The 23,787-nt window shown below is 40.0% G+C and overlaps 1 protein-coding gene across 5 annotated transcripts in view; it reads right to left on the reverse strand.

Moving 5' to 3' along the window:
• The window catches only part of LOC147107836 (dual specificity tyrosine-phosphorylation-regulated kinase 1A), a 102,651-nt gene that overhangs the window by 59,517 nt on the left and 19,347 nt on the right, over positions 1 to 23,787 (reverse strand). For all 5 annotated transcript variants that reach the window (XM_086007185.1, XM_086007180.1, XM_086007181.1 and 2 more), the window contains one exon: positions 13,500 to 13,573. In XM_086007185.1, the coding sequence (XP_085863311.1) occupies positions 13,500 to 13,509 (10 nt within the window). In that variant the 5' untranslated portion in view covers positions 13,510 to 13,573. The remainder of the gene's footprint in view (positions 1 to 13,499; positions 13,574 to 23,787) is intronic.

Here is a 23,787-nt window from a genome sequence, read left to right on the forward strand (position 1 = left end):
GTTGTTACATAAGCTGCATAAATGGCTCAGTGGATGTACAGGAAACTTTGGTTTATCCGGAGGTTGTATGTCCGGAATACTCGATCTAACGGCAAAAATCAGGAGCCGTTTTCTATATGTTTTTTTAGTTCTCGTTCTTTTTTTTCCCCCCAGTCAGGCACTGCAAGGTCTGTAGCTATAGCAACAGCTTCAGCTAGAGACGCTTGCAGCTGCAGCCGACTCTTTAGAAGCTGTTGCTAAGCAACAGTGTTTGTTGTCAGATACGGAGATGAAAACCTCCGTATGCTTCAACATTAACTTTGTATGTCCGGCAGTTTTGATAGATCGGCAACACGCCAGTCCCGTATATCACAAAGTTTCCTGTATCTACTGTCAGCATGGTACGAGTCACGCAAATCAACAAAGGCCTGGATTCAGTCCCTGATTTGTGACGTTGGCTCATTGCAGCCACTAAAATTGGCCTCAGCATAATTGGTATTTAGCCCAAGGGCAAGCGAAAGGAAAAAAAATGTATCCATCACCAATGGTACAGAGATGAGATTACTCAGATAAAAATTGTAGAGAGGATGGCCTTACCCCTCCCAGCTTTTCCATTTAGAATACAGGGTATGTACGTACGTAAAATAGCATCTGGAACATTTTTTTTTGAAGATTTTGATTCAAATGCTGCTTTCATGCATTGTTTTAAGTAGGTTGAAAATATACCGTGTGATGAGATCAGCTAAAATACTAGAAGAAACTAGTCAATATGACATCCCATATTTTAAATGGAAAACAAATGACACCAACTTAAAAAAAAATACCCAGCTCCCTGCCCGCGTGATTGGAAAACAACCTTTCCATACATTTTCTGCTGTGGTTTGTCTTTCAGTTTTACCCTTCTAGTTTGATCATTTGCTCTTTGTTGCTTTCCTTTTCTTACTAGCTGCCCACCTTGGTCAAATAGTCATTTATCCTTTTGTACCTGGAATCCCATTCTTTCGTCATCTTTTGGGATTTATCATTTTTCTTCCCGCGCCTTTATGGAGATGATTGGTGGCATAGGCCAAAAGAGGGAAAAAGTAACCAGCTGGTTTTAATAAAACCTGCCAGTTCCAATTATTTAATGCAAAATCTAAACCAGTACGTAACACTTGTGAGCCAAGGTCGAAAAGGAGCCTTCGGAGGCCAAGTAAAGGGACGGTGCAAGGCCAGGCATATTTAGTACATAGGTTGCGTGTGGACATGGGGAAAATACACAGGATTAGTATTGAAGCTCTTAAATAGAACATGACAAAAATAGCAAGTTGTAATCAACTATGAATACAAACATTTGCCATATTGTTATATAGTCTAGTCTTTATTCGAAGGTGCTTAATAAAAAGACTATTCGCAGCAGTAGATTGTGCTCCAGCTTGGTATACCAATAGTGACATTTTGAGCTGACAAACACCCTCCGTGCCCAGTTTTAAAATCTTAATTCTGGATCACAGTCATATACAAAGAGCTAAAAAGACATTTTTGCAAACACGCATACACTTGTTTAAAAATGATTCTGCCAAGTACAGTAGTCAGATTATTCATGCTGGAGATAAAACCGGTATGAGTTCCCCAAATATACTGTTGGAACAAGCAATACCCTTAATTTTAATTACAATACAAGTAATTAAGAGTTTCACATAATTCTCAGTTGCTGAGCCATTGTAGAACTCCAAACCACATCTAGAAGCAGATCCGACCGCGGAGTATTTGAACAGTTGCTTGCTATTTTAGGCTTTAAAAGAATATAAGGAGCACTTATATATCGTGACACTAGCCAATAATTTAAAACCAATTATGAATGAGACAAATTATATTGTTCCTTTATTTTAAAAATCAAAATAATTCAAAATCTTGAAAATAATTTTCTTCAAAATATCAGATATAAAAACTTTCCAAAAAGACTATTACTTGGTTGAAAGATTTTTTAAATCGCTATGACTTCACTGTGAAAAATTTCAATAAAGAATTGTCAACATTGATGATGCGGCAGAAGTACTTCGATTCAAACTTTTCCCTACAAACTCCGACACATCCATTTGATTACTTGGGCTAGCGGTCAGTAGTTATCGTTTCCCTTACTGAAGTCAAGATGACGTACTGTACAGCACAGCATTTATTATAGTTCAACTAATTCAAAAACAGCACTAAACTGGGCTTCACTTCTGGTCTGGAGCTGTCCTAGGAGCAAGTTACTCAACAACAGCTCCCTTTCAGAGGCATGTGTCATTGATTCTGTCAATGGGGGTGACATCATCTATTGACAATGCTGCCCAGTTGTCTGCCCTGTTTGAGAACAGTTTAGTTAGGGATGACTACTTGGATGATTTGGATTCTATTCACAGGATGCAATGGTTGATTCCCTCTCTAGTCAAGCCTGCTTAGTAGCAGTGTAAAATGTGAAACTAGTCTATACTTGGGATATATACAGGTACCACGAATTATATACCGGTACTGAGAATTATATACAGGTACCGAGAATTATTAAGTCTTGACAGTTTGTCTTGAGTGTACCAGTAGCACAAGGGCTTTTAAATAAAAAGTCTGAAAAATGTGTATTAGGAACAAGTAGCATTTCAAATTGTGCTTTAAGGGCATTCCTAAACTTAAAATATCCTTTATATTACATAGAGGATATATGTTAATGACAGTTTATGCAAAATAAATTGCCTGGCTCCAACCGCATAACTCAAAAGTGTGAACCGGCTGCCCACAAGAGGTGTATTTTGAATAAACCACCAGCCCTCTTCATATATTCCATTAACAACACACAATGTGCTTAATAATAGATTAGTTTCATGCCCATTTGGGACAGATTTACTACTGTACATTCAGCAAAATCACATAAAATGGGCCAAAATGAAACAAAAAAATTTAAAATTAAGAGCTCATCATTAAAGCATTTAATTGCATGTATCAGAAGTGGATACTATGAAAATTATTTTTTCAGCTAATCATAAACAAAGCTTGATGGAAACAACAAAACCACTGCAAAGCACACTAATCACTAATTTTACTTGCATCACATCATCCCATTTTCTTCATTGTGAAAGGCTTCTGGCAGCAGACAAATATTGAAGAAAATCATCTGAACTCCCCAATCTAGAACAATTTACTGCCCCTACCACCAAACAGAGCATCGAACTGTTCGCTCTTAAATTACAAGAAGGTTTTTGCCTCCACTACACAACCCAGAAGTCCATTTCAAATATTGATCCCAGTTTGCATGGAAGAACATCCTGACATCAATCCTGAATTCCCCTTTTACCACTTTGAACTTTTGGCCTTTTATCCTGCAGTCAAAGTTTACCTTGACTGGACTTCTGGGTTGTGTAGTGGAGGCAAAAACCCTGTTGTAATTTAAGAGCGAACAGTTCGATGCTCTGTTTGGTGGTAGGGGGCAGTAAATTGTTCTGGATTGGGGAGTTCAGATGATTTTCTTCAATATTTGTGGGTAAATGTGAGGTTATCCACTTTGGTGGCAAAAACAGGAAGGCAGATTATTATTTGAATGGCAATAGATTGGGAGAAGGGGAAGTGCAAAGAGACCTGGGTGTCCTTGTGCACCAGTCGCTGAAGGTAAGCATGCAGGTGCAGCAGGCGGTTAAGAGGGCAAATGGTATGTTGGCCTTGATAGCAAGAGGGTTCGAGTACAGGAACAAGGATGTTTTGCTACAGTTGTACAGGGCCTTGGTGAGACCACACCTCGAGTATTGTGTGCAGTTTTGGTCACCTTATCTGAGGAAGGACGTCCTTGCCATGGAAGGAGTGCAGCGAAGATTCACCAGGCTGATACCTGGGATGGCAGGAATGACGTATGAGGAGAGATTGTGTCAATTGGGCTTATACTCACTGGAGTTTAGAAGATTGAGAGGGGATCTCATTGAAACTTATAAAATTCTGTCAGGCCTGGACAGACTAGATGCAGGAAGGATGTTTCTGATGGCCGGGGAGTCCAGAACCAGGGGTCATAGTCTAAGGATAAGGGGTAAGCCATTTAGGACTGAAATGAGGAGGAATTTCTTCACCCAGAGAGTGGTGAACCTGTGGAATTCTCTGCCACAGAGGGCGGTGGAGGCCAGTTCATTAAATATATTCAAGAAAGAGTTGGATATATTTCTTGAGGCTAAAGGGATCAAGGGATATGGGGAGAAGGCAGGGACAGGGTACTGAATTTGGATGATCAGCCATGATCTCATTGAATGGCGGAGCAGGCTCGAAGGGCCTACTCCTGCTCCTATCTTCTATGTTTCTATGAAATTATACGCCGATTTACCTTTTCTGCACTCTTATATCCAAGATTTCCTCATGGTCAAATCCTTTTCAAGGCTCAAGTGTACAAATTTCTCTGGTCTTGCCTTGCAGCTCTTCTCAGTATTGCCTCCAGAGTGAATGTTTCCCATGTCCTCATGATCAAAAAGGGACACAGCACTCAAGGTGTGATCGCACCAGAACACAGTAACATTTCAGCATATCACCCTCAAATTACTTTTTTGGGAATTGACGGCTTATTATCTGCTTAATATTATCTGTGTATGTAGTTTATGGAGTATTTAAATACAAAGCAAGTGTATCCAATAAAAAGATGGGGTCAATTAGAATTAACAGGTGTGAGAGAGATCACAAGCTCAATTAGGTGCAAGAACAGGAGTAGCTGATTGTTTGAAAAGTGGCATAAAGAGGTTGGCAACTTTGACGGAGTGAGAGGTTCGACAGAGTGAGAAGTCAATTACTCTGGGAGTTGAGAACAAGGGAGTTCCATTCCTTTACTCGATCATCTGCTGATAACCCTTGCCCTCCTTTGGTTAAACAAATAAGATGATTTGTGTTCAGATGTAGGGCTCAGTTTTTTTTTCTTATACTGTACTGATTTAGCAGTAGTCTTGAGCGATCCATGCGCTTTATTGTTCGCTGCTCCATAATGACGACATATTCAGTGCTCAGTCTACTAACACTTTCAATGTCACCGCAGCTAATTCAACACCGTAGAGTACATACGATCCATTTTTTCTTCCAACATGCAGTACCTTTTACTCTTTCATATTCAACTGCCACTATTCCATCCATTTAAGATTTTATCTAGCTTACTGGAATCATAGAATGGTTACAGCACAGAGCAAGAGCACTTCAGCTAGCCCCACTCCCCTGCCCTTTCCCCATAGCCCTGCAAATATGTTTCCCTTCAGGTGCTTATCCAATTCCCTTTTGAAAGCTACAAGTGAATCTGCCTCCACCACCCTTTCAGGCAGTACATTCCAGATCACAACAACTCGCTGCATAAAAAAGTTTTTCCTCATGTTGCCTTTGGTTCTTCAGCCCGAGTACTCATTCCCCTGCCCCACCCCAGATATCCCTACCCTATTAAGTACCCACTCTTCTGCATTTCCAAGTTTTACCTAAATTTCCCACTACTTTAAGCTTATGTAGGACCTTTCCTGTGAAACCCAAGAGTTTTGGAATTCCAGTTAGACATTAAGTGGCTTTCCAAACTTACTTTCCCAACATTACAACGGTGACTACACTTCAAAAAGAATTTAATTGGCTGCGAATGTGCTTTGGTGTCCTGAAGTTCTAAAAAGGCACTATAGAAATGCAAGTTCACTTTCTTGCTTTACTCAAATGTACAGAAGCACGCTTGTAGCACAATGCAAGCTCCCCAACTCAGAACATACCACTAATGAAAATCAAGCACACAGACTAATGGCTAACTAAGTTTGTAGCATAATTTATTAATAATCAGCAGATAGTAATCTTTAAAAAAAATCATGGGGGGGGGGGGGAAAAAGAGAGAACGACATATTTTCATCACAGAGCACTTATTATCCTGCAATATGTTTTGAAAACGAGGTGAAAGGTTGGTTAAAGCTAACACAAATTTATTAGTTAAATTTAGCCTTTAAAAAAATAAACTTCAGTGTGTTTTTACTTTCCACCCCTCAGCTTTATATTTTCTATGGAAAAAATTGTTTGTTTAAACTTCCAATACTGCTATTCGGAAGCTTGGCCGTGGTCTATAAACAGAGCTTCTGAAAACATTTGCCCTGCAGTTAGATCTTCTCAATCCTACTTTTAAATCTCCGCCTGCCTGCAGTAAGCAGGAACGCTGCAGATCATTAACCACTCATTTATCAAAGTCTTTCTGCCAGGCAACACAATGCAGCAGAACTGCACAAAGTAACCACCCTGATCCCAGCAACAGCATCTAATTAGCATAGCCTACCACAGCAACGGCACCAGACGATTGGCTGCCTTTCAAACTTGCTGGTCAAATCACAGCGAGATATGTTAATAACATACTTCTGTTGCTAGGGTACAGCTGCCTGCTGGTGCCCAATAGGAAAACAAGAAGTAAACAAGAAATGAAAATTATGCTTTGTCATAATTCCAAGTTGCTTTTAACCCCTGAAGTAGCAGCAGGGAGCCAGGAAAAATACAAAAAGGAGAATATTTACAATTATCAGAATAAACTACCTACACAATACACATATATGGAATTCCATAAATTACAGACTACAAACCTCCAGCAAAATGTTAATTCACCATAATATCGTGTAGTGAAAACAGAGACATGCTAATCAAAATATATAGGTTTGAAGTCATGCTCCTCGCACCTATTGCAGCACGGTTAATAGAGCTTGAACAGCATCCGTATACCTTTCCCTAACCAGGGTTACACATGCAGAGGCTAAAGCCAACATCATGCTGACATTTTCATCTTAGATACTTCAAAATTTATTGCATTTGGTGCTTTACCTTCCCTCCAAGGGAAAGCACTTAATAATAATAAATAAACCGTTTCTGGATGCCAAACAAATAGTACTCATTGATCTGGAAGAGTCTGAACAACAAAATTAACCAGTACTGTATCTGATCATCTGCAATGATAGCAAAACACACTGGTATCAAAGCGCTTGTACAAGTATAGAGACTCGATTACAAAATGGTTTTGGAGATGCTGAATGACCACTACAGGTTTATGACGGTAATATCACATTCTAAAGCAGTACAGGCATGCGATTTTACATTTGGCATTAAATGGTGCAGCATCTTTTTAAATCATTATAAACCAAGTAGAAGCAGTATGCCTTAACTGAAGCTTTTGACAGTACTACATATCATCCAACCTGCAAACAAGTGTAATATATTAAAATTATTACAAACACACTCCTGCAAATTCCTGTTGGTGGGCAGATTGCAGCAGTGCATTCCCACCAACATGCAGACTCACTGCAAATATCAAAGCAGCTCATGGAAAAGCAACCAATACAATAAATATACTCAGTAGCCCGCAGCAATAGACTCACTATCCTGTCCGCCATTCCGGCTGACCTGGAGGGAGACAGAATCAGCTTGATTAGGGGCTCACTTGATACAACAGGAACCAGAATAATGGGAGAACACCAATGTATTCATCATCTTGCCTCTTTCTTTCGCACCTCCACCCCACCCTCCCCCGTCACTAGATGCCACTTAACCTGTATTAACGTGCAAAAGGGGGAAGCCCAAATGGGAGCGATGGACAGCAATTATTTCTTCTTTTCTAAGATCACACTCCATCTAGCACTTAGGAAAGAACTGATGAAGAAAATGAATTGGACTAACATAACCCCAAGCGCCAAATTCATAAACCTAATAAATTGGCTAAGTTGGTAGCACTCTCGCGAGTCAGAATGTTGTAGGTTTAAGCTCTACTCCAGTACTTGAGCACATAATCCTCAGTATATCACAGAAACCTCACAGTGCAGATTAGAGGCCATTTCGGCCCATCGAGCCTGCACCGACACATATCCCACCTGATCCCTGTAACCCCACGTACTTAATCCCCCTAACACTAAGGGTCAATTTATCATAGCCAATCATCCTAACCCGCACATCTTTGGACTGAATACTATAATACTGAAGAACTGCGATAGGGTCAGTGTTTTGCATGAAATGTTAAACCAAGGCCCCTTGTCCCTATTCAGACGGCCACGAAAGATTTCTAATGGCATTATTCAAAGAGGAGAAAAATTGTGAGGTTTGGCTAATCAACACCAGCAAAAAAACAATTCCTTGGTCACTCAACTCATTTCTTCTTTTTAGATCTTGCTGTGTGCAAATTGGCTACCACATTTGGCTATGTAGCATTGACTACACTTCAAGAACAAATCATTGGACGTGAAATGTTAGGCAGGTAACGGAAAGTTTCCCTGATCTTGAAATATTGCCACAGGATTTTTTATGCCCATGTATATGGGACCTCCGTTTAACATTTCATCTAAAAGATGGCACCTCCAACAATACAGCACTCCCTTAGTACTGCACTGAAGAATCAGCCTAGATTATGTGCTCAAGTCTCTGGAGTGGGGCTTGAACCCACGACCTTCTGATTCAGAGAGTAGTGTGTTACCACTGAGCCAAGGCTGGCAACTCAATTTTGAAGATGCGATAATGTGCCATATAAATGCAAGTTCTTGGTTTTCTTTCCAATACTCCTGATGGCGTAGCAGTAACACAGCTCAGAGTCTTGTACTCAGCTGTAGGGGCTATAGAAGATCAGGTTAATCTGTGATCTGCACGGAGTTAGTCTGTCTTCAACAGCATTCAGGAGATACCGTTCTGACGAAAGGTCTTCAACCTGAAACGCTAACTCTGTTTCTCTCTCCACGGATGCAGCCTGGCCTGCTGAGTTTTTCCAGCGTTTGCTGTTGTTATTTCAGGAGATACAGTTGGCTATCCAATGTGCATATATGGGGATGTTTGAACTCACCAGTTGCACCTGTGATTTACCCAATCACAAAAACCCTTCAACATTTATTCGCATGTGCCCAAGTGTTTATTCTTTTAAGTACTGAAAAGCTACCACCACTCATGCAACCATTGCTGCCTTCAATAAACTGGAAATGAAATCTAGAGAAGAAAAATTCCTAAAATGGAGTAGCTAGTCATTTAAAATCACCAATTTATTCTCAAAGCTAGTGGCATATGGATTCAGCAGGATCAATTTAATTTTTAGTCTGAATAAACAAGGGCAGCTCTTTGTTTCCCAATGGATCTGGCCACTGCAAACTGTCACAGCTTGGGTGTTTGTGTAATTGACCAACTCCACTGGATATTAATGGAAGTTAGTGCAGCTTTTTTTAAAAAATACGTTTTTTTTTTAAATCCCCAAATTTTCTCTGTCTAAAAAGGTGGCAACTTCTGTTGCCGTACACTTGTACAGCTATCAGCAGACCTCCAGTGGCCATTCTTCATATCTGAGCCTTCTGTATCTGTGTCTCTTCATGACATACATGCAGTCTTGCATGGGGATTTTTTATTTCCCACTTTGCATTGTTTTCATTTTGGGAAAAATTAATTTACAAAAATTGTATTTAAAAATGATTTGTTCCCCTATCTATCAGATCATGCCATAATAGGTCTATTACCCCAACTTCTTCCTCAATATTCATAAATTCAGGTGGCTTCACCACACAAATGTTTTAGCTTATCAGACACAAACTACAAGGCACATGGGCTGGTAACCTACCGACTCCTAGCAAAAAATGTTACCAGTGGTAACAAGTGGTAGAGAGAGCAAGATCTGCTCTCAACATTACATAAATTGACATAATAATTATACATTAATAATTAGGTAATTATCAAAAACAATGGTGACACGAGGAAGCTACAAATCACCTTCAGGGTTTGCTAAAGCAACATTTTAACACTACTAAACATATATATTTTGTATAGCATCAGAACACTTTGGATGGGGAGATGGGGCAACAGTAGGATTGTGTTTATTCCTTTTGCAGTCATTCTGCAGCCTTCTTCAGTTATGATATCAAATCACAGCCTACTGTCGGGCATTCTCCAAAGTCTGACAATGGATGAATTCAGCCAGTGTAGACAGTTCACATTGTTTCCAACATCAAATAGTCACACAATTTTCTGGCTCTATGGAGATTATGCAACTTCTGACATTGGGGCTACTAATTTTGTCACTATAAGATTCCCAACAGAATCTGGAATTCTTTTTCCATTCACAACTTGTCCAATAACAAAGTAGACCATGCCGGCCTACAGCAGGACCTGGATAACATGCAAGCTTGGACTGTGAAGTGGCAGGTAACATTTGTACCACATAAGTGCCAGGGAATGACAATCTCGAATAGGAAGCCCAGCCATTTCCTTGACCTTCAACATACTGAGGGCCACCAGTGACCAGAAGCTTAACTGGATCAGCCATATCAACTCTGTGACTAGAGGAGAGGCTGGGTACATGGCTCACATCCTGACCCGTCAAAGCTTATTCAGCAACTATCAAGGTTCAACTGTGTGATGGAGTATTACCACTCCCCTGGATGGGTGTAGCTGCAACAACACACAAGCAAGCATGACACTATCCTAGACATAGCAGCTTGCTTGATTAGCACCCATTATTGGTCTCAATATCCACTCGCTCCACCACCGGTGTACTGTGGCTGCAGTCCGTTCAATCTACTGGATGTACTGCAGCAGCTCCTCCCTCCCATGCGGCCTCTACCACCAAGAGTAGCAATGTTGTGGGAACACCGTGCCCTCTACGTTTTCCTCCTAGTCACACCTTCTAACTTGGACATACATCACCCTTGTTTCACTGTCGCTAGGTCAATATCCTGGAATTCCCCATCAAACACCACTGTGTGAGCCCCATTACCAGCACCTTTCTCAAGGGCAGCTAGGGATGGGCAATAAGTGTGGTCATGTCAGCGTCAGCTACACCCAGAGAACAAAAGAATAACACAAGCTTTCAAAACAATACCCAGACTTGAACATTTAATAACCATGATAAATCTATAGCTTACACAAGAGGTAGTTTCTTCCTTTTTCAAACAGCACAAATATTAATTGTGTGTGTATAACAGAACCTAACAACCTATAGCATTCATTTCTACTGGATAAAAAGGTGACAAATTATCTATTATTCAACTGAAAGTTTCGAGTTATACTTGGAATATAGATCAGCAAGAGTCTCAAACTTCAGAAGCATTCAAGAGAGATTTAACGGATACCAATATGGAGCAAATGAATATGTGCATTGTTTCAAAACTCACCCTTATGAAGCTTTTGGCACAATTCTTAATAGATTCCCAATAACTGCCATGAAGATGATTATTAAACTGGTATAATACTATGCAAACACAATAGAATTCATTTGTTTAACAAAAAAAATCCTGGATTTTTCTACAGATCCATCATAATTAATATGGTTGGGGAAAAGCAGATAGTACAATTATTGTGGATACAGGAAACTTTGGTTTATCTGGAGGTTAACTGTCCGGAATGCTCGAGCCACCGGCAAAAATCAGGAGCCGTTTCGTTAGGTTTTTTTTCTTTTCGTTGCTTTTTTTTTCTTTTCGTTGCTTTTTTTTTTCCCACCAGTCAGGCTCTGCAAGGTCTCGCTGAAGCTGTTGCTAAGCTACAGAGACGCTTGCAAGGTACAGCCGACTGTTTAGAAGCACAGGGTTTGTTGCCACATACGGAGCTCAAAATCTCCGTATGTTTCAACATTAGCGCTGGTTTGTCCGGCAGTTTTGATGGGACGGCAACAGCTCGGTCCCGTCGGGGCCGGATAGCACAAAGTTTCCTGTATTTCCTTTTTAAAATTACCAATACACTACGCTATTACCGGTCAAAATTAATGCATTTAAAGCATTCTGAAAATAAAGCAACTGTTAAATTTGCTTTTATAAATGGACTTTTTTTTGTTATTAATGTTAAAGTACTCATACTGCTCGATACGTCTGCATACTGAAGCCACAGTTCTCAACTCAAAATGAGCAAATGTGTTTCATTGTAGTTGAGACAATTTTTATTGGGCTGAAAAAGAGTTCAGAAAAACTTTAAAACGCAAAAAAAAAAAAACATGCTTAGATTCTCCTGCAACAGGTAAAATAAGCCCCATATACTTCAGAGTGCTACTAATGGGCTCGGGTTAGTGATACCACTAATCCTATTAACATCTTTGTCAGGATAATTTACAATAAGATATTCAAAGGTGCAGTAAGGGAATTGTTAGTAATATATTGTACTCCTCAAATCACATTCTCTTCACCCCTTCAGGCCAGGCCATGTTTGCAATTAGGACACCATTCTCTATCCTCCAAATGTTTAAACAGCCCATATGCATACCCTGTCAGAACCTGCTCAATACATGAAAAATGAACGTGATAGACCTACATATAAATTTCTAAAAATCAAAGCAACCATGTCCTTTGCAGCCAATCCTTCTCTCCAGCATCTTCCACGGTCCAGGTCCCAAGGAGGGGCCATGTCCTCCTCCCCAATAGAGCAGTTTTGTGCAACTACACCCACACCTCCCTCACAGCTGCTGCTTCCTTCAAACAGTTTAGGTCTCTGACAACAGTGGTTCCATTAGAGTCTGGCAGGATCAGCAACTCCTGTTAAACCAGACACCTCATAACGACTACCTAGTCTCTCAGTGCTCCAGTTTCCCAATAGAAACTCTTTCTGGAATTGCACTTACACTGTTGCATCAGCAAAAGTCACATTATGCTGCATTTGTATTTGAACACAAAAGTACAGACAGCAGTAGATCAATGTTCTATTCCTGATTGCAACCAGCAGAGCTAAATTATATTACTTGATTATGGAGTTACATTCAGTTGCAGCTTTAAATTCATACACCATTGCAACCGATTATGCTTCAGCTAATTTTCTCTTGAAACTGTTTTAAGGGTTGCCAGATTTGTAAGAGGAGCACAATCCCAATTAAGCTTTGGTTTGCTCCGTTACACAATGATTCTGGTGTGCGACAATACAGTACCGTAAATATGGCAAGGAGAAATGACTGGCTTAGGCAGCCAGAAGCATCCTGAGCCCAGAATGAATCCTACAGCACAGGCGGCTATTCGGCCCATCCTGCCTGTGCTGGCTCTTTGAAAGAGCGATCCAATCAGTCCCACTTCTCCGCTCTTTCCCCATTCCCTTTTGAAGGTTACTATTGAATCTGCTTCCACCAGTCTTTCAGGCTGTTCATTCCAGATTATAACTCGCTGCATAGAAAACTTCTCATCTCCCCCTTTGTTCTTTTGCCAATGATCTTAAATCCATGTCCTCTGGTTACCGAGCCTCCTACCATTGGAAACAGTTGTTCCCTATCTACTCTATCAAAACCCTTCATAATTTGAACACCTCTATTAAACCTCCCCTTAACCTTCTCTGCTCTAAGGAGGACAATACCAGCTTTTCTAGTCTCTCTACATAACTAAGTCCCTTGTATTATTCTGGTAAATCTTCTCTGCACGGCCTTTTATTCATTCTGTAGAATGAATCTACACTTTTCCATCAAGTGAAAAATTATTAGTAGGTATAATCAATTATTTGACCAGGCAAAATTTCATCCGATGTAAAAAAGAAATATATGTATAGAAACAAGACAAGATTTTGCTAATTCAAGTTGCTTCCTGGTACTTGCCTCAGCGACAAACCCCAGAGTAATGTAAGGGTGAAAATACCTGTGTGCATTGTCTTCTTCTGTCGAGTCTCATATCATTCTCTGTGGAGGATCCAGCAGCAAAACCACAGCGCTCTACAAAAAGAAAAATTAATTAATAAAATGTGAGGGGGTTGGGGAGGAATGTCAAAATTATTTTAAAATGTCAGAATCTGACAAAGATAGTGACTAGACGGCAATAAGTTACTATCTCCACATTACGATGATGTTAAAAAAGACAACTTCACAGTCAACTACAATTTGATGAAGTCTCTCATGTCCACAATGTTAAAAATATGTATCCATCTTTACAAGACTGCCTGGAACACACCAAAATGTTTTCAGCTACTAATCAACAACACGCAAAAATAAGGCTCTAATAAGCAGACTTTTCAGAAACGGCCTTGTGAATGAAACAATCTGGAAGGTCTGCATGTTTAGCAACAATGACGAATACATGAATATAACTCTCAATTCAAAGAATGTTTCCACATTCGTTCCTTTGAGAATATATTCACTCCATTATATTGTTATGCTTTCCTAAATTTTAACCTCTGCATTCAAACAGCTTAATGCAAATGTTGTGTTATATTAAATTTACTCTAACTTCTATTCTATTTTTGACAGTAACACATTTGACATTATCAACCTGTTAGATCAGAGGTCAGTACAGGAAACTTTCTGGTATCCGGCACTGACGGGACCGAGCTGGTGCCGTACCATCAAAACTGCCGTAGAAACCAGCGCTAATGTTAAAACATACGGAGCTTTTGAGCTCCGTGTGAATCAACAAACCCTGTTGCTTAGCAACAGCTTCAAAACAGTCGGCCGCAGCTTAAAAGCGTCTCTGTAGCTAAGCAACAGCTTCAGCTAGACCTTGCAGAGCCTGACTGGAAAAAAAAAGCAACGAGAAGTAAAAAAACTTATAGGAAACTGCTCCTGAATTTTGCCGGTAGATCGAGCTTTCCAGACACTTAACCCGAAAGTTTCCTGTATATTCAGTGATGCTGGAAATGCAACTATTAGAGTATGTAAAAGCATCCTAATGCCTGATGTATGGACATTGCACTCTCATATACAGGAAACTTCCATTATATGTTCTTTTTACCAACTGCCTCCAAAACACACCATATGTAAAAGTCCAGTTTCAGTTTCTGGAACGTCGTTCCAGCGTTAGTTTTACAGGATTTATGTTATTTGTAAGCATGTAACCAATAGGAATTTCAAATAGTTGCGACAATCCTCAAGTTCAGCTAATTGAGCAAAGTCCGAAGTTGGCTGCAATGTACTTGAAGCTGTGCAAGCATGATGTAGTCTCATTGATCCACTGGCAGAAGAAACCACAGCATTATTGGCAGATGTGTGATTGCCAGCTGGTCAGGCAATTTGTGCATAGATCAACCCTGGCTTTCCCCCCCTGCGCAATATTATGATGTAATTGATATCACAGACTCTCTCTGGGAGCCCAAGAGAAAAAAAAACAAATGCCAAGTTTAAGGGGGGACATGGGCCAATTATCACCCCAAGACCAAAATGGAAAAATCCCCAAACTGTTCACTGAGCCACCCAGTAAAGGCACAGATTGATGCACATTTGAATTGTTTTCGTCGCCCAAAACCGGCCCTAGAGATAGTTGTACATTCTTGCTCAATGTTATGTAATCGAGGGTTTAAATCTCAGAACATAAAAAAAAACAAAAAACAAGGATCAGAAAGTGCCATTCAATTTTGGGTTGAATGGCTTCTTCTAATCCTTGATCAGTCCTCTAATTTTCCCATTTCAGTATCTGGTTGCTTTTTGAAATTTTTCTGCTTCTACTAACCTGCCTGGGAATTGGTGCCAAAATTGTATCACTTAGTAAAGAAGCTCTTCCTAATTTCAGTTTTAAAATCATTTTTCACTAATTTATGGGAAAGTAGAAACAGGAGTAGGCCATTCAGCCCCTGAAGCCTGTTTCACCATTTAATCAGATCATGGCTGATCTGTACCTTTTTTTTTTAAAAACTCATTCCCTGGATGTGAACGTCCCTGGAAAGGCCAGCATTTATTGCCCATCCCTAGGTGCCGTCGAGAAGGTGGTGAGCCACCTTCTTGAACCGCTGCAGTCCGCGTGTGAAGGTACTCCCACAGTGCTGTTAGGTAGAGAGTTCCAGGATTTTGACCAAACAACAAATGAAGGAACGGCGATATAAGTCCACGTCAAGACTGTGTGCAACTTGGAGGTGGTGGTGTTCCCATGCGCCTGCTGCCCTTGTCCTTCTAGGTGATAGCGGTCACGTGTTTGGGAGGTGCTGTCGAAGCCTTAAGTTGCCTACCTTCTTTGCCCAACAAAAATCTATGAATACCAGTCTTGAAAATGTTAATTGACCCAGCATCCACAGCCTTTTTGGGGGGGGGGGGGGGGGGGGGGGGGAGTGGCAGGGGTAAAGAGAGGATTGCAGATAGCCACTACCCATTGTCCCAAAAGGTGCTTTCTGATTTCACTCCTGAATGGCCTGGCCTAGCTCTAATTGTAAGACTGGATCCCCCACCAGAGGAAAGAGTTGCTCTCTACCTACTCTTTTGAATCCCTTTATCACTTTAAACATCTCAATTAGATCAACCCTCCACCTTCTCAACTCAAGGGAATACAAGCCAAGTTTAGGCAACCTGTCCCCATAATTTAACCCGTTCATATCCACTGTCTCCCCTTTCCTGATGTATTTTGAAGATTCAGATACCTCTTTTGTTTAGTTTATTTCAACTGATTTGACATTGGAACAAATAAATAGCAAAGTTTGCTAATGATGCCAAATTAGAGGTGTAGCAAATTCTGAGGAAGACTATGTAGCACATGCATGTTAACAGCGTGGGCAGACAGATGGCAGATGCAATGCAACACAGAGAAATATGAAGCAGTACATGTTTGGAAGAACACTGAAAAGAAATGGTAAGATTCTTAACAGAAGAAACAAGAGAGCTCTAAGGGTACAAATACATTGATTCACAAAGGCAGAAATGAAAGTAAAAAATGATCATCTGGATTTTATATAAAAGCAAGACGTTGTATTGAATTTGTATAAAATATGGTTGCGCCACAATTCCATCACTCCAGTTCATGTGGCTAATTTCAGGAAACATAGTAAAGCGATGGAAAATGTAAAGATTGTCTAGAATACCAGGAATTAAAGGTTATAGTTGTGAAGAAAGGCTTGAATAATTGTGTCTTTCCTCAGTGGAACAGAAAGTAAAAGGAAACCAATAGGGTTTTCAACATTATGAAAGGTTTTGACTGTAAACAATGAAAGGTCATCTCCACTGGTTGACAAATTGGTAACAAAGATGCATTGGCTGAGAATTATCACAAAAAAAATCAGAGGGAATTATAAAGAATTCCCACCCCCCCTCCCCCCACAGAACGACAAAAGGAAATGCTTTACCACAAGTGGATTCTGAGGCAGAGTTATAAAATCACCTTGGGTCTCTTTTGCATCCATCATCCCTTTTAACCTGATTCAATGATTTCCTATAGCCTTCAAATAATTCACCCTCTCTTATTCCATTTTTGTCGCCTATTTAGCTTGCATTTGTTTTTCTTGGATATATATTTAACTTGAATTTTAGTTGAAAATTTCACTTTCTCCATTACCCTTATATTTTCCAATTAAATTTCTCTTCGTTCAACTTTCCTTCCTTTGAAATTTGCAAATTATATACACCTCTATTAGTCCTTCCTGGTACTGATTGAATTTCAAGTTATATGGCAATCATAAGTGGCCATTCCCAGAGGCTCCACTACTTCTTAATTGTCTATATGTTGTTCTGGTCACTTACAAGTAAATCTTGATACAAAATACCCCGAGTAGGTCCCATAACATAGAGGGCGCATAACTGCTTCCTGACAACACTCGCTAATACTGATTCTGCCTCACTTCCACTTGGACACCATTAATTGGGTTAATTGAAGTCACTCATTATTACACTGTATTGTCTATACATATGCTTGTATGCTTACGAGTAGTTTGTCTGTGACATTATTCACAGGTGGTCTTGGTGTCTGCAGCATGGTTGTAATTTTTAGCTGCTAACCTAGCCGGTCCTATGTTTTAAGGCCAAGTACCCACTATGGGAACCTATATGTAGTCATTTTCCTTAGCCTGCCTAAGGGGGTCTACAGCAGACCCCTACTGTTAACCTGCTCTTCCACTTGCTTGTTAATTTGAACCAAACTATTTTGCTTTGCCTTTTCTCCTCGACTATTGATTCAGCATACTCCACTTCAACTTTTGCTAAAGATCTAAAGCTACCCTTCCTACTCTCCCAACTTTCTATCTTTCCTTAAACAACCTGTACCCCTTGAAATTGGATCTACTCCCACCTTATAGAGGAAAGCCATGGGTTTGGGATTGTAATCATAATTGCCGACCACTAGATACACCTCTTAACTCAAACATCTTATTCCAAATGCTTCTAGCATTCTGGCAACAGTGTTTAATTGTATTTTTTTTTCTTTCATCTTGGTAGTGCTTAGGTTTAATTTGGATTTAACTTGTCCATTTTTGTTCTTCCTCTACCTGTCCTCATCAATTTTGACTGAAAATTCAACAGTACTCTGAAAATTGCTGAATAGTCAAGTTGAAGCATTCTCTATGCATCAATATTTACAAATAAGTCTGCTTACCATATGTTTACAATAGGTATGTAAATGGGGCCAATCTTCAAATGGTAATTTAGTGATGCTATTTTAATATGTACACATATAGACAGACAGAATACCTGCAAAGTGATTCTGGGTGCATGTCATTGTGAACGTGGCAATATAACTCCAATGCACTAAGGAAAATCTCACACCAATTGAGCTTGGCATTCTGTGCAATATCACAGAAACCCCACAGTGCAGATAGAGGTAACTCCACTGATCATTGGACCTCCAGGGCAATTGATAAACTTATTGCACAGTCATCTTGCAAGATAGCAGATTCTCCCTCGTACAGTCTACCGACATTAAAAGACAGATCTGTGCATACACTTTGCTAGCTGAGCTTTGCTCTCCATAGCTGAAGCTCTCAGGCTGATATAACAGCAGCCAGTGTGAGAAGACATTATGGTACAGGGTCAACAGAGATTAAAAGTGAGCCTTACAGATGCAGCGTAAACTGACAAGAAAATATCTCCCCTTATAGCCACAGCTGCAGATTGTGATCTCTTGAATTTCAGGGGGAAAAAAAGTAATTTTACAGTAAAACTATGGAAGATTATAGTTTTCATCTAGATCATTTACATTGTTATGGAAACAGCCAAAACAGTTAGCAGTATCTGGAATTTAAGCTTTTGTTAGGAATGCAATTATCACTGCTAGCATAAAAGAGATCCTACAATTTTTTTTTTTTTTTTTTTTAAATGCCTCCCACCCACAAGATTCCACATTATTTCACCAACCCAAGCAAAAACCTGAAAAGACGAGAAGCACAGGTCAGTCAGCATCTGTAGGCAGCACAGATAAAAACTGATGCTTCCCGGTTTTGGTTTCAAATTTCTAGCATTTTGCAGTAGTTAGCTTTTTTATCAGGTAAAAAAGTTGTTCATCCACATTACTTCGACCTTCACCACACCCTCCGCAAAATCCGTAAAACTTCGAGTTAATTCACAGAATCTTCCAGGCCAATTTATGCCCTTTTTGGTATTGCGATCATCTTACTGGCACTAAGCCTTTAAAGTCACAATTAGATCTTATCATGGACAAAAATGCACAAGATACACAAATCATCAGTGCAATCATTTTGAAATCTGCACCAATTCTGTGGAAAGTAAGTCTTCTCTCACTCGCCTAAAAAAATGATTTCTTTCAAGTACTGCAATGAAGTTCTGTAAGGGTCCCAGGCCTGAAACGTTAACTCGGTTTCTCTCTCCACGGATGCTGCCTGAACTGCCGAGTGTTTCCAGCATTTTCTGTTGTTGTTTCAATGGAACCACGTGTCTGCTGAAAAACTAGTTAGTGCTGAGAAAAGGTAAATTGATCAGCAAAAAATGGCATTTCAGATTTCAAAAGCATTACAACAGTGTAATGCCCATTAGTTAGCCTAGTTAACCCAAATTTTTTCACATAATTGAAGCATCAGGAGCTACGACTAAACACAATTTATATTAGATGTATTAGCCTGAAAATCATGTAGCTAGGTTTGAATATTTTTTTTAAAAACAGATGTAAAAGACAATACCTAAAATCCTAATTTAGAAAGCTTGCTTGTCCTGGTATGAAGTCAGCGTGGATTCAGCTACAGAAAAAACTTGTACTGCAAGGCCAGATATGTACTGCAATCTTTGGGAACTCAAAATTTGAGACATCTCCCAACAAGGGTCTCACATTTCAGGGCTGTAGAGTGCTCGTTAATCTTACAAGTTAAACTACCACTTCTCCATTGATGTCCACCCAAGACCACTTGCATTGATGTAGAAGTGGTCATTTAAGCAGTGTAAAAGATCTCACATCTGCTGTGTAGCAGCATGGTCCATCATTTCTAATGGTTTACGTTAGTGTCTGCAAACAACAGCGTAACTATCCCAAGTGGTTCACAAATTGGCCAAAGGAAACAGCCACCAAGCTAGGTAGGGAACAATTAGAAGGCTGACCAAAAGCTTGGTCACAGAAGGAACTTCAAGTGGTTTTGAAAAAGGTGAAGAGACGGAGAGGTTTAGGGAGAGCTCTGCCATCAATAGTGGGGTGAAGGAAGAGGGCGATGCAAAGACCAGAGTCAGAGAAATGGAACATTCAGGAGGGAATATAGGGCTCTGAGACTGCAGAAACAGGGTGGAGCAAGCCCATTTGGAAATTTATACTCGAGGACAAGAATTGAATTTAATGCATTGGGGAATGGGGAGCCAATGTAGATCAGCGAGGACAGGGGTGAAGGGCAAGCTGAACTTTGTGGAGAACAAAAATACATATGGCAAAGTTTTGGACAAGTTGGAGTTTCTGGATGATGGAAGGTCAGCAAGGACAGCATTGGAGTAGTTGAATCTGGAGGTGACAAAGACATGTAGAACTGTTTCAGGTAGGGACAGGCTACCTTAGTGATGGATATGGTGATGCTCAAAGCTCAGCTGAAGGTTCTAAAGGACATCTAGATTACCAGTCAGTTTCAGCATGCGCATGCCCAAGGAGGAGAATGGCATCGATGGCAACATAATGAAGTTTGTGGTGCAGCCAAAGACAAGAGGTGACAAACAAAAGAAAGCACATGTCGATTCTGCATTTTGTGGCTATGAGAACCTGAAGATATTAATGTGGTGACTGAGACAATAGCTGCTTTTATATTGTGCCTAGTAGTGCGCTAGGGCTGTCAACTTCCAATACATGATTCTCACACAGCTGTCAGCAACTCCAGAGTAAATCTGTCAGATTCTCTTAGGGCTGCTGCCAGGAAGACCCGGTAAAAACTTCACCATTGCTGCTGGCTGAGTGAAACCTGTGCATCAGAAGTCAATGGCCTAAGTACCCCACTAAATGCAATATAAAAACAGCTAAAATTAAACTGCATTTATCCAGCAAGTGAAAATGAATTATAATGTTGCCATAGTGAAGGCAGTCGAAGCGTTCAGTCTTATGTCAGTGGTATTCTGGAGTGAGCCTCATCAGTCACTCCAGGAACACAACTCCCCTCATCTGAAGGTCTTACTCATGATAGGGAGAAAGGAAGGTTTATCAAAGCAAACTCCAACCCTGATATTCTCCTCATCCAATACATGTACATATCCGCCAGGGATCACGGGACAGCAACCAGAAATGGAAATTCTGGCTGTATTTCTCTCCTGCATGCAAGGATGTTTAGATCAAGCTTAGTGCCTGCATTTCTGCTTCATCATAGACCAGATAACTCAGCGGTGACAAGGAACCCATCAGGCTCAGCACCATAATACACATTGAGCCATTAGGAGATCTTGAACACTAACTTTTTACAGCATTTGATAGAAATGGAGTTGCTGTATACAAGTACAGTACCAAGTATAACTTGCAGAAGGGACGGTTTTGTAGGAACAGATGGCCATTTCTGCAGCATTTACTTTAGTGTGGTTTGTTCATGTGATTTAAATTATCCTTCTGAGTCAAAGCTGGTGCATGCCTAGCTGAACAAAGCATTATAGTAGTATCTTGCGAGCATATTTTTACTAAAAACAATGATGGAGCTATTCAAATAAAAATTTTAAAAGCAATCCGCAATTGCTCCAATTCCTCATTTTCCTATCTCCTTGTAGGAAAGAAGTTGTTTTCCTAACTTGTGTGCCTTCTCTCCAAGTGGAAATGCTTTGAAAATAAATCTCAACTTTGCTGTTGTGACTGATACAAAAATGATGTAACTATCACAGTTGAAAATTTTGTTTGTAAGAAACAGTTCCAAAAATCGGCATCTGTAAAACTACACTCTGAATGTCAGCTTGGTTCAGTTGGTAGCACTCTTGTTGGAGTCAAGTCATAAATTCAAGTCCCTTTACTGAGTGATAACATTTTGATTTAGTTGGGAAGATATAGCTTTGCCTTGTTGGGACTTGGTTGCTTGTTTTGGCTTCTTTTAGTTTGATTGGGCCCTATGTTCTTTCCTGTATTAGTGGTGCCCTCAAAAGGGGCACTTGTTGTGTCACCCTTATTAGTCCATCAAAAAAGGCCCACACCAGGACTTGAGTACATAATCTAGTCTGTTACTGTAGTGCAGTACTGAAGGAGTGCTGCAGTATTGCGATGCTATTTTTCTAGAAGAGATGTTCAATGAAGTCATTGGGCAAAGATAAATGTAAAAAACATTCCATGGCACTACAGTACTTGGAGGAGCAAGAAGTCTCCAGATGTTCCAGCCAGCATTCCTAGCTCCATCAACACCACCACATAACTTGTATTTAGGGCCTTGTTGTGTCCGTGTTTACCTACATAACTGCAAATCAAACACTAGAGATTTTACGGCAACTGCACAAATTCAAGCTCCAGTTTACCCATTTGCACTACTTTAATTTATAAAACCAAGATAATTCCCTTTCACTCTGGAAAGACTGCCTTACATCGGTCCCCATACTGATTTCAGTATTCTCATGCCAAGTACCAGTTATTGACAGCAGTGCAAACATGGAACTATTTTATTACTATTACTGGTATCACACGAATATGAAGTCTATTCCCAGAGGGTTGACCCTCAATGCTGATGTGAGGGGTTCACACCAAAGTGGAATCCGATCAGTCACAAAATGTGGAGAGCGCATTTCTGCTGTTGTGGAAATTGGGTTTGGATGGGGATGGCAAGAGAAACAACAAAGCAACACACATGACCCAAGTTCAGGATGATCTTACTTTCAACTGTGACACGTCAGAATTACACTTTAAATCCAACATAGTTCACACACATATTCTTCCCAATTATTTTTATCTGGCAACCCATGCCAACAGGTTTAGTAGGCAGTTTAACAGTGAAAAGAACGAGAGGGGAGAAAGACTAATACAACTAGTCCTTATTAGCTCCTACTGTTCTATGTTTATTTACTACCACCCTAACAGGTCACACACATGAATTTGTTACTGTTATTAACAAAAGGACTCTTATTGAACTTCACAGCTGCCATCAAAACCACTGAAATTAAATTAAAACAGCGATTAGTGCTCATGCACGAGTGTGACGCTCAACCACACCATCACAATTTAAACTAAGGTATCATATAGATATTATTATACATCATTCAGCCAGCAACTTTCTGTAGTTAGGATAAATATTGACTAATGCTTTATGATTGCAGTACTTCAATACTAAAATGCAGGTCAAATAGTGATCCTGATAACATGCGTCATGAAATTGGCTCAGCTTGACTTGCAGTATTCCCTGACAAGTTTAAAAATATGATCTGTTGTAACTTTTCATTTGGCAAGAGGTGTTGCTGAAAGAATGTGTTAAATTGAACTTTTAGAATCATAAAGCTTCTCGATATAAACTAATGTATACTTGACAATGTAGAATGTATCTCACTCACTACTAACTTCTTGGCTAATAAATGACTTAGCATTGTCGCAAATATTTCACACCTGAGTATATTTAGTTGTTTCTATTGCTACTTTGATCTCAAATACTTTCCCACACAGTCATTTAAGGTACTTTTCTACTGTTCTTTGGCCACTAGCTTCTGTAGCACAACTCTGCCCTGCCAGTGGCCACATAAAAAAAACTTGCCAGATATTTTGAGACCAGCAGCAAGGGATACATTGGGTCTTCCTGGTTGCTACTGGTCTAACAAGTGCTAATAAAAAGAATGCAGGCTTCAGTGATGGTCATGAAGTCATTGGGCAAAGATATCTAGTA

The sequence above is a fragment of the Somniosus microcephalus genome, chromosome 14 (assembly GCF_052327205.1).
Source record: "Somniosus microcephalus isolate GS21.2 chromosome 14, FLI_Smic_1.0, whole genome shotgun sequence".
NCBI lineage: Eukaryota > Metazoa > Chordata > Chondrichthyes > Squaliformes > Somniosidae > Somniosus > Somniosus microcephalus.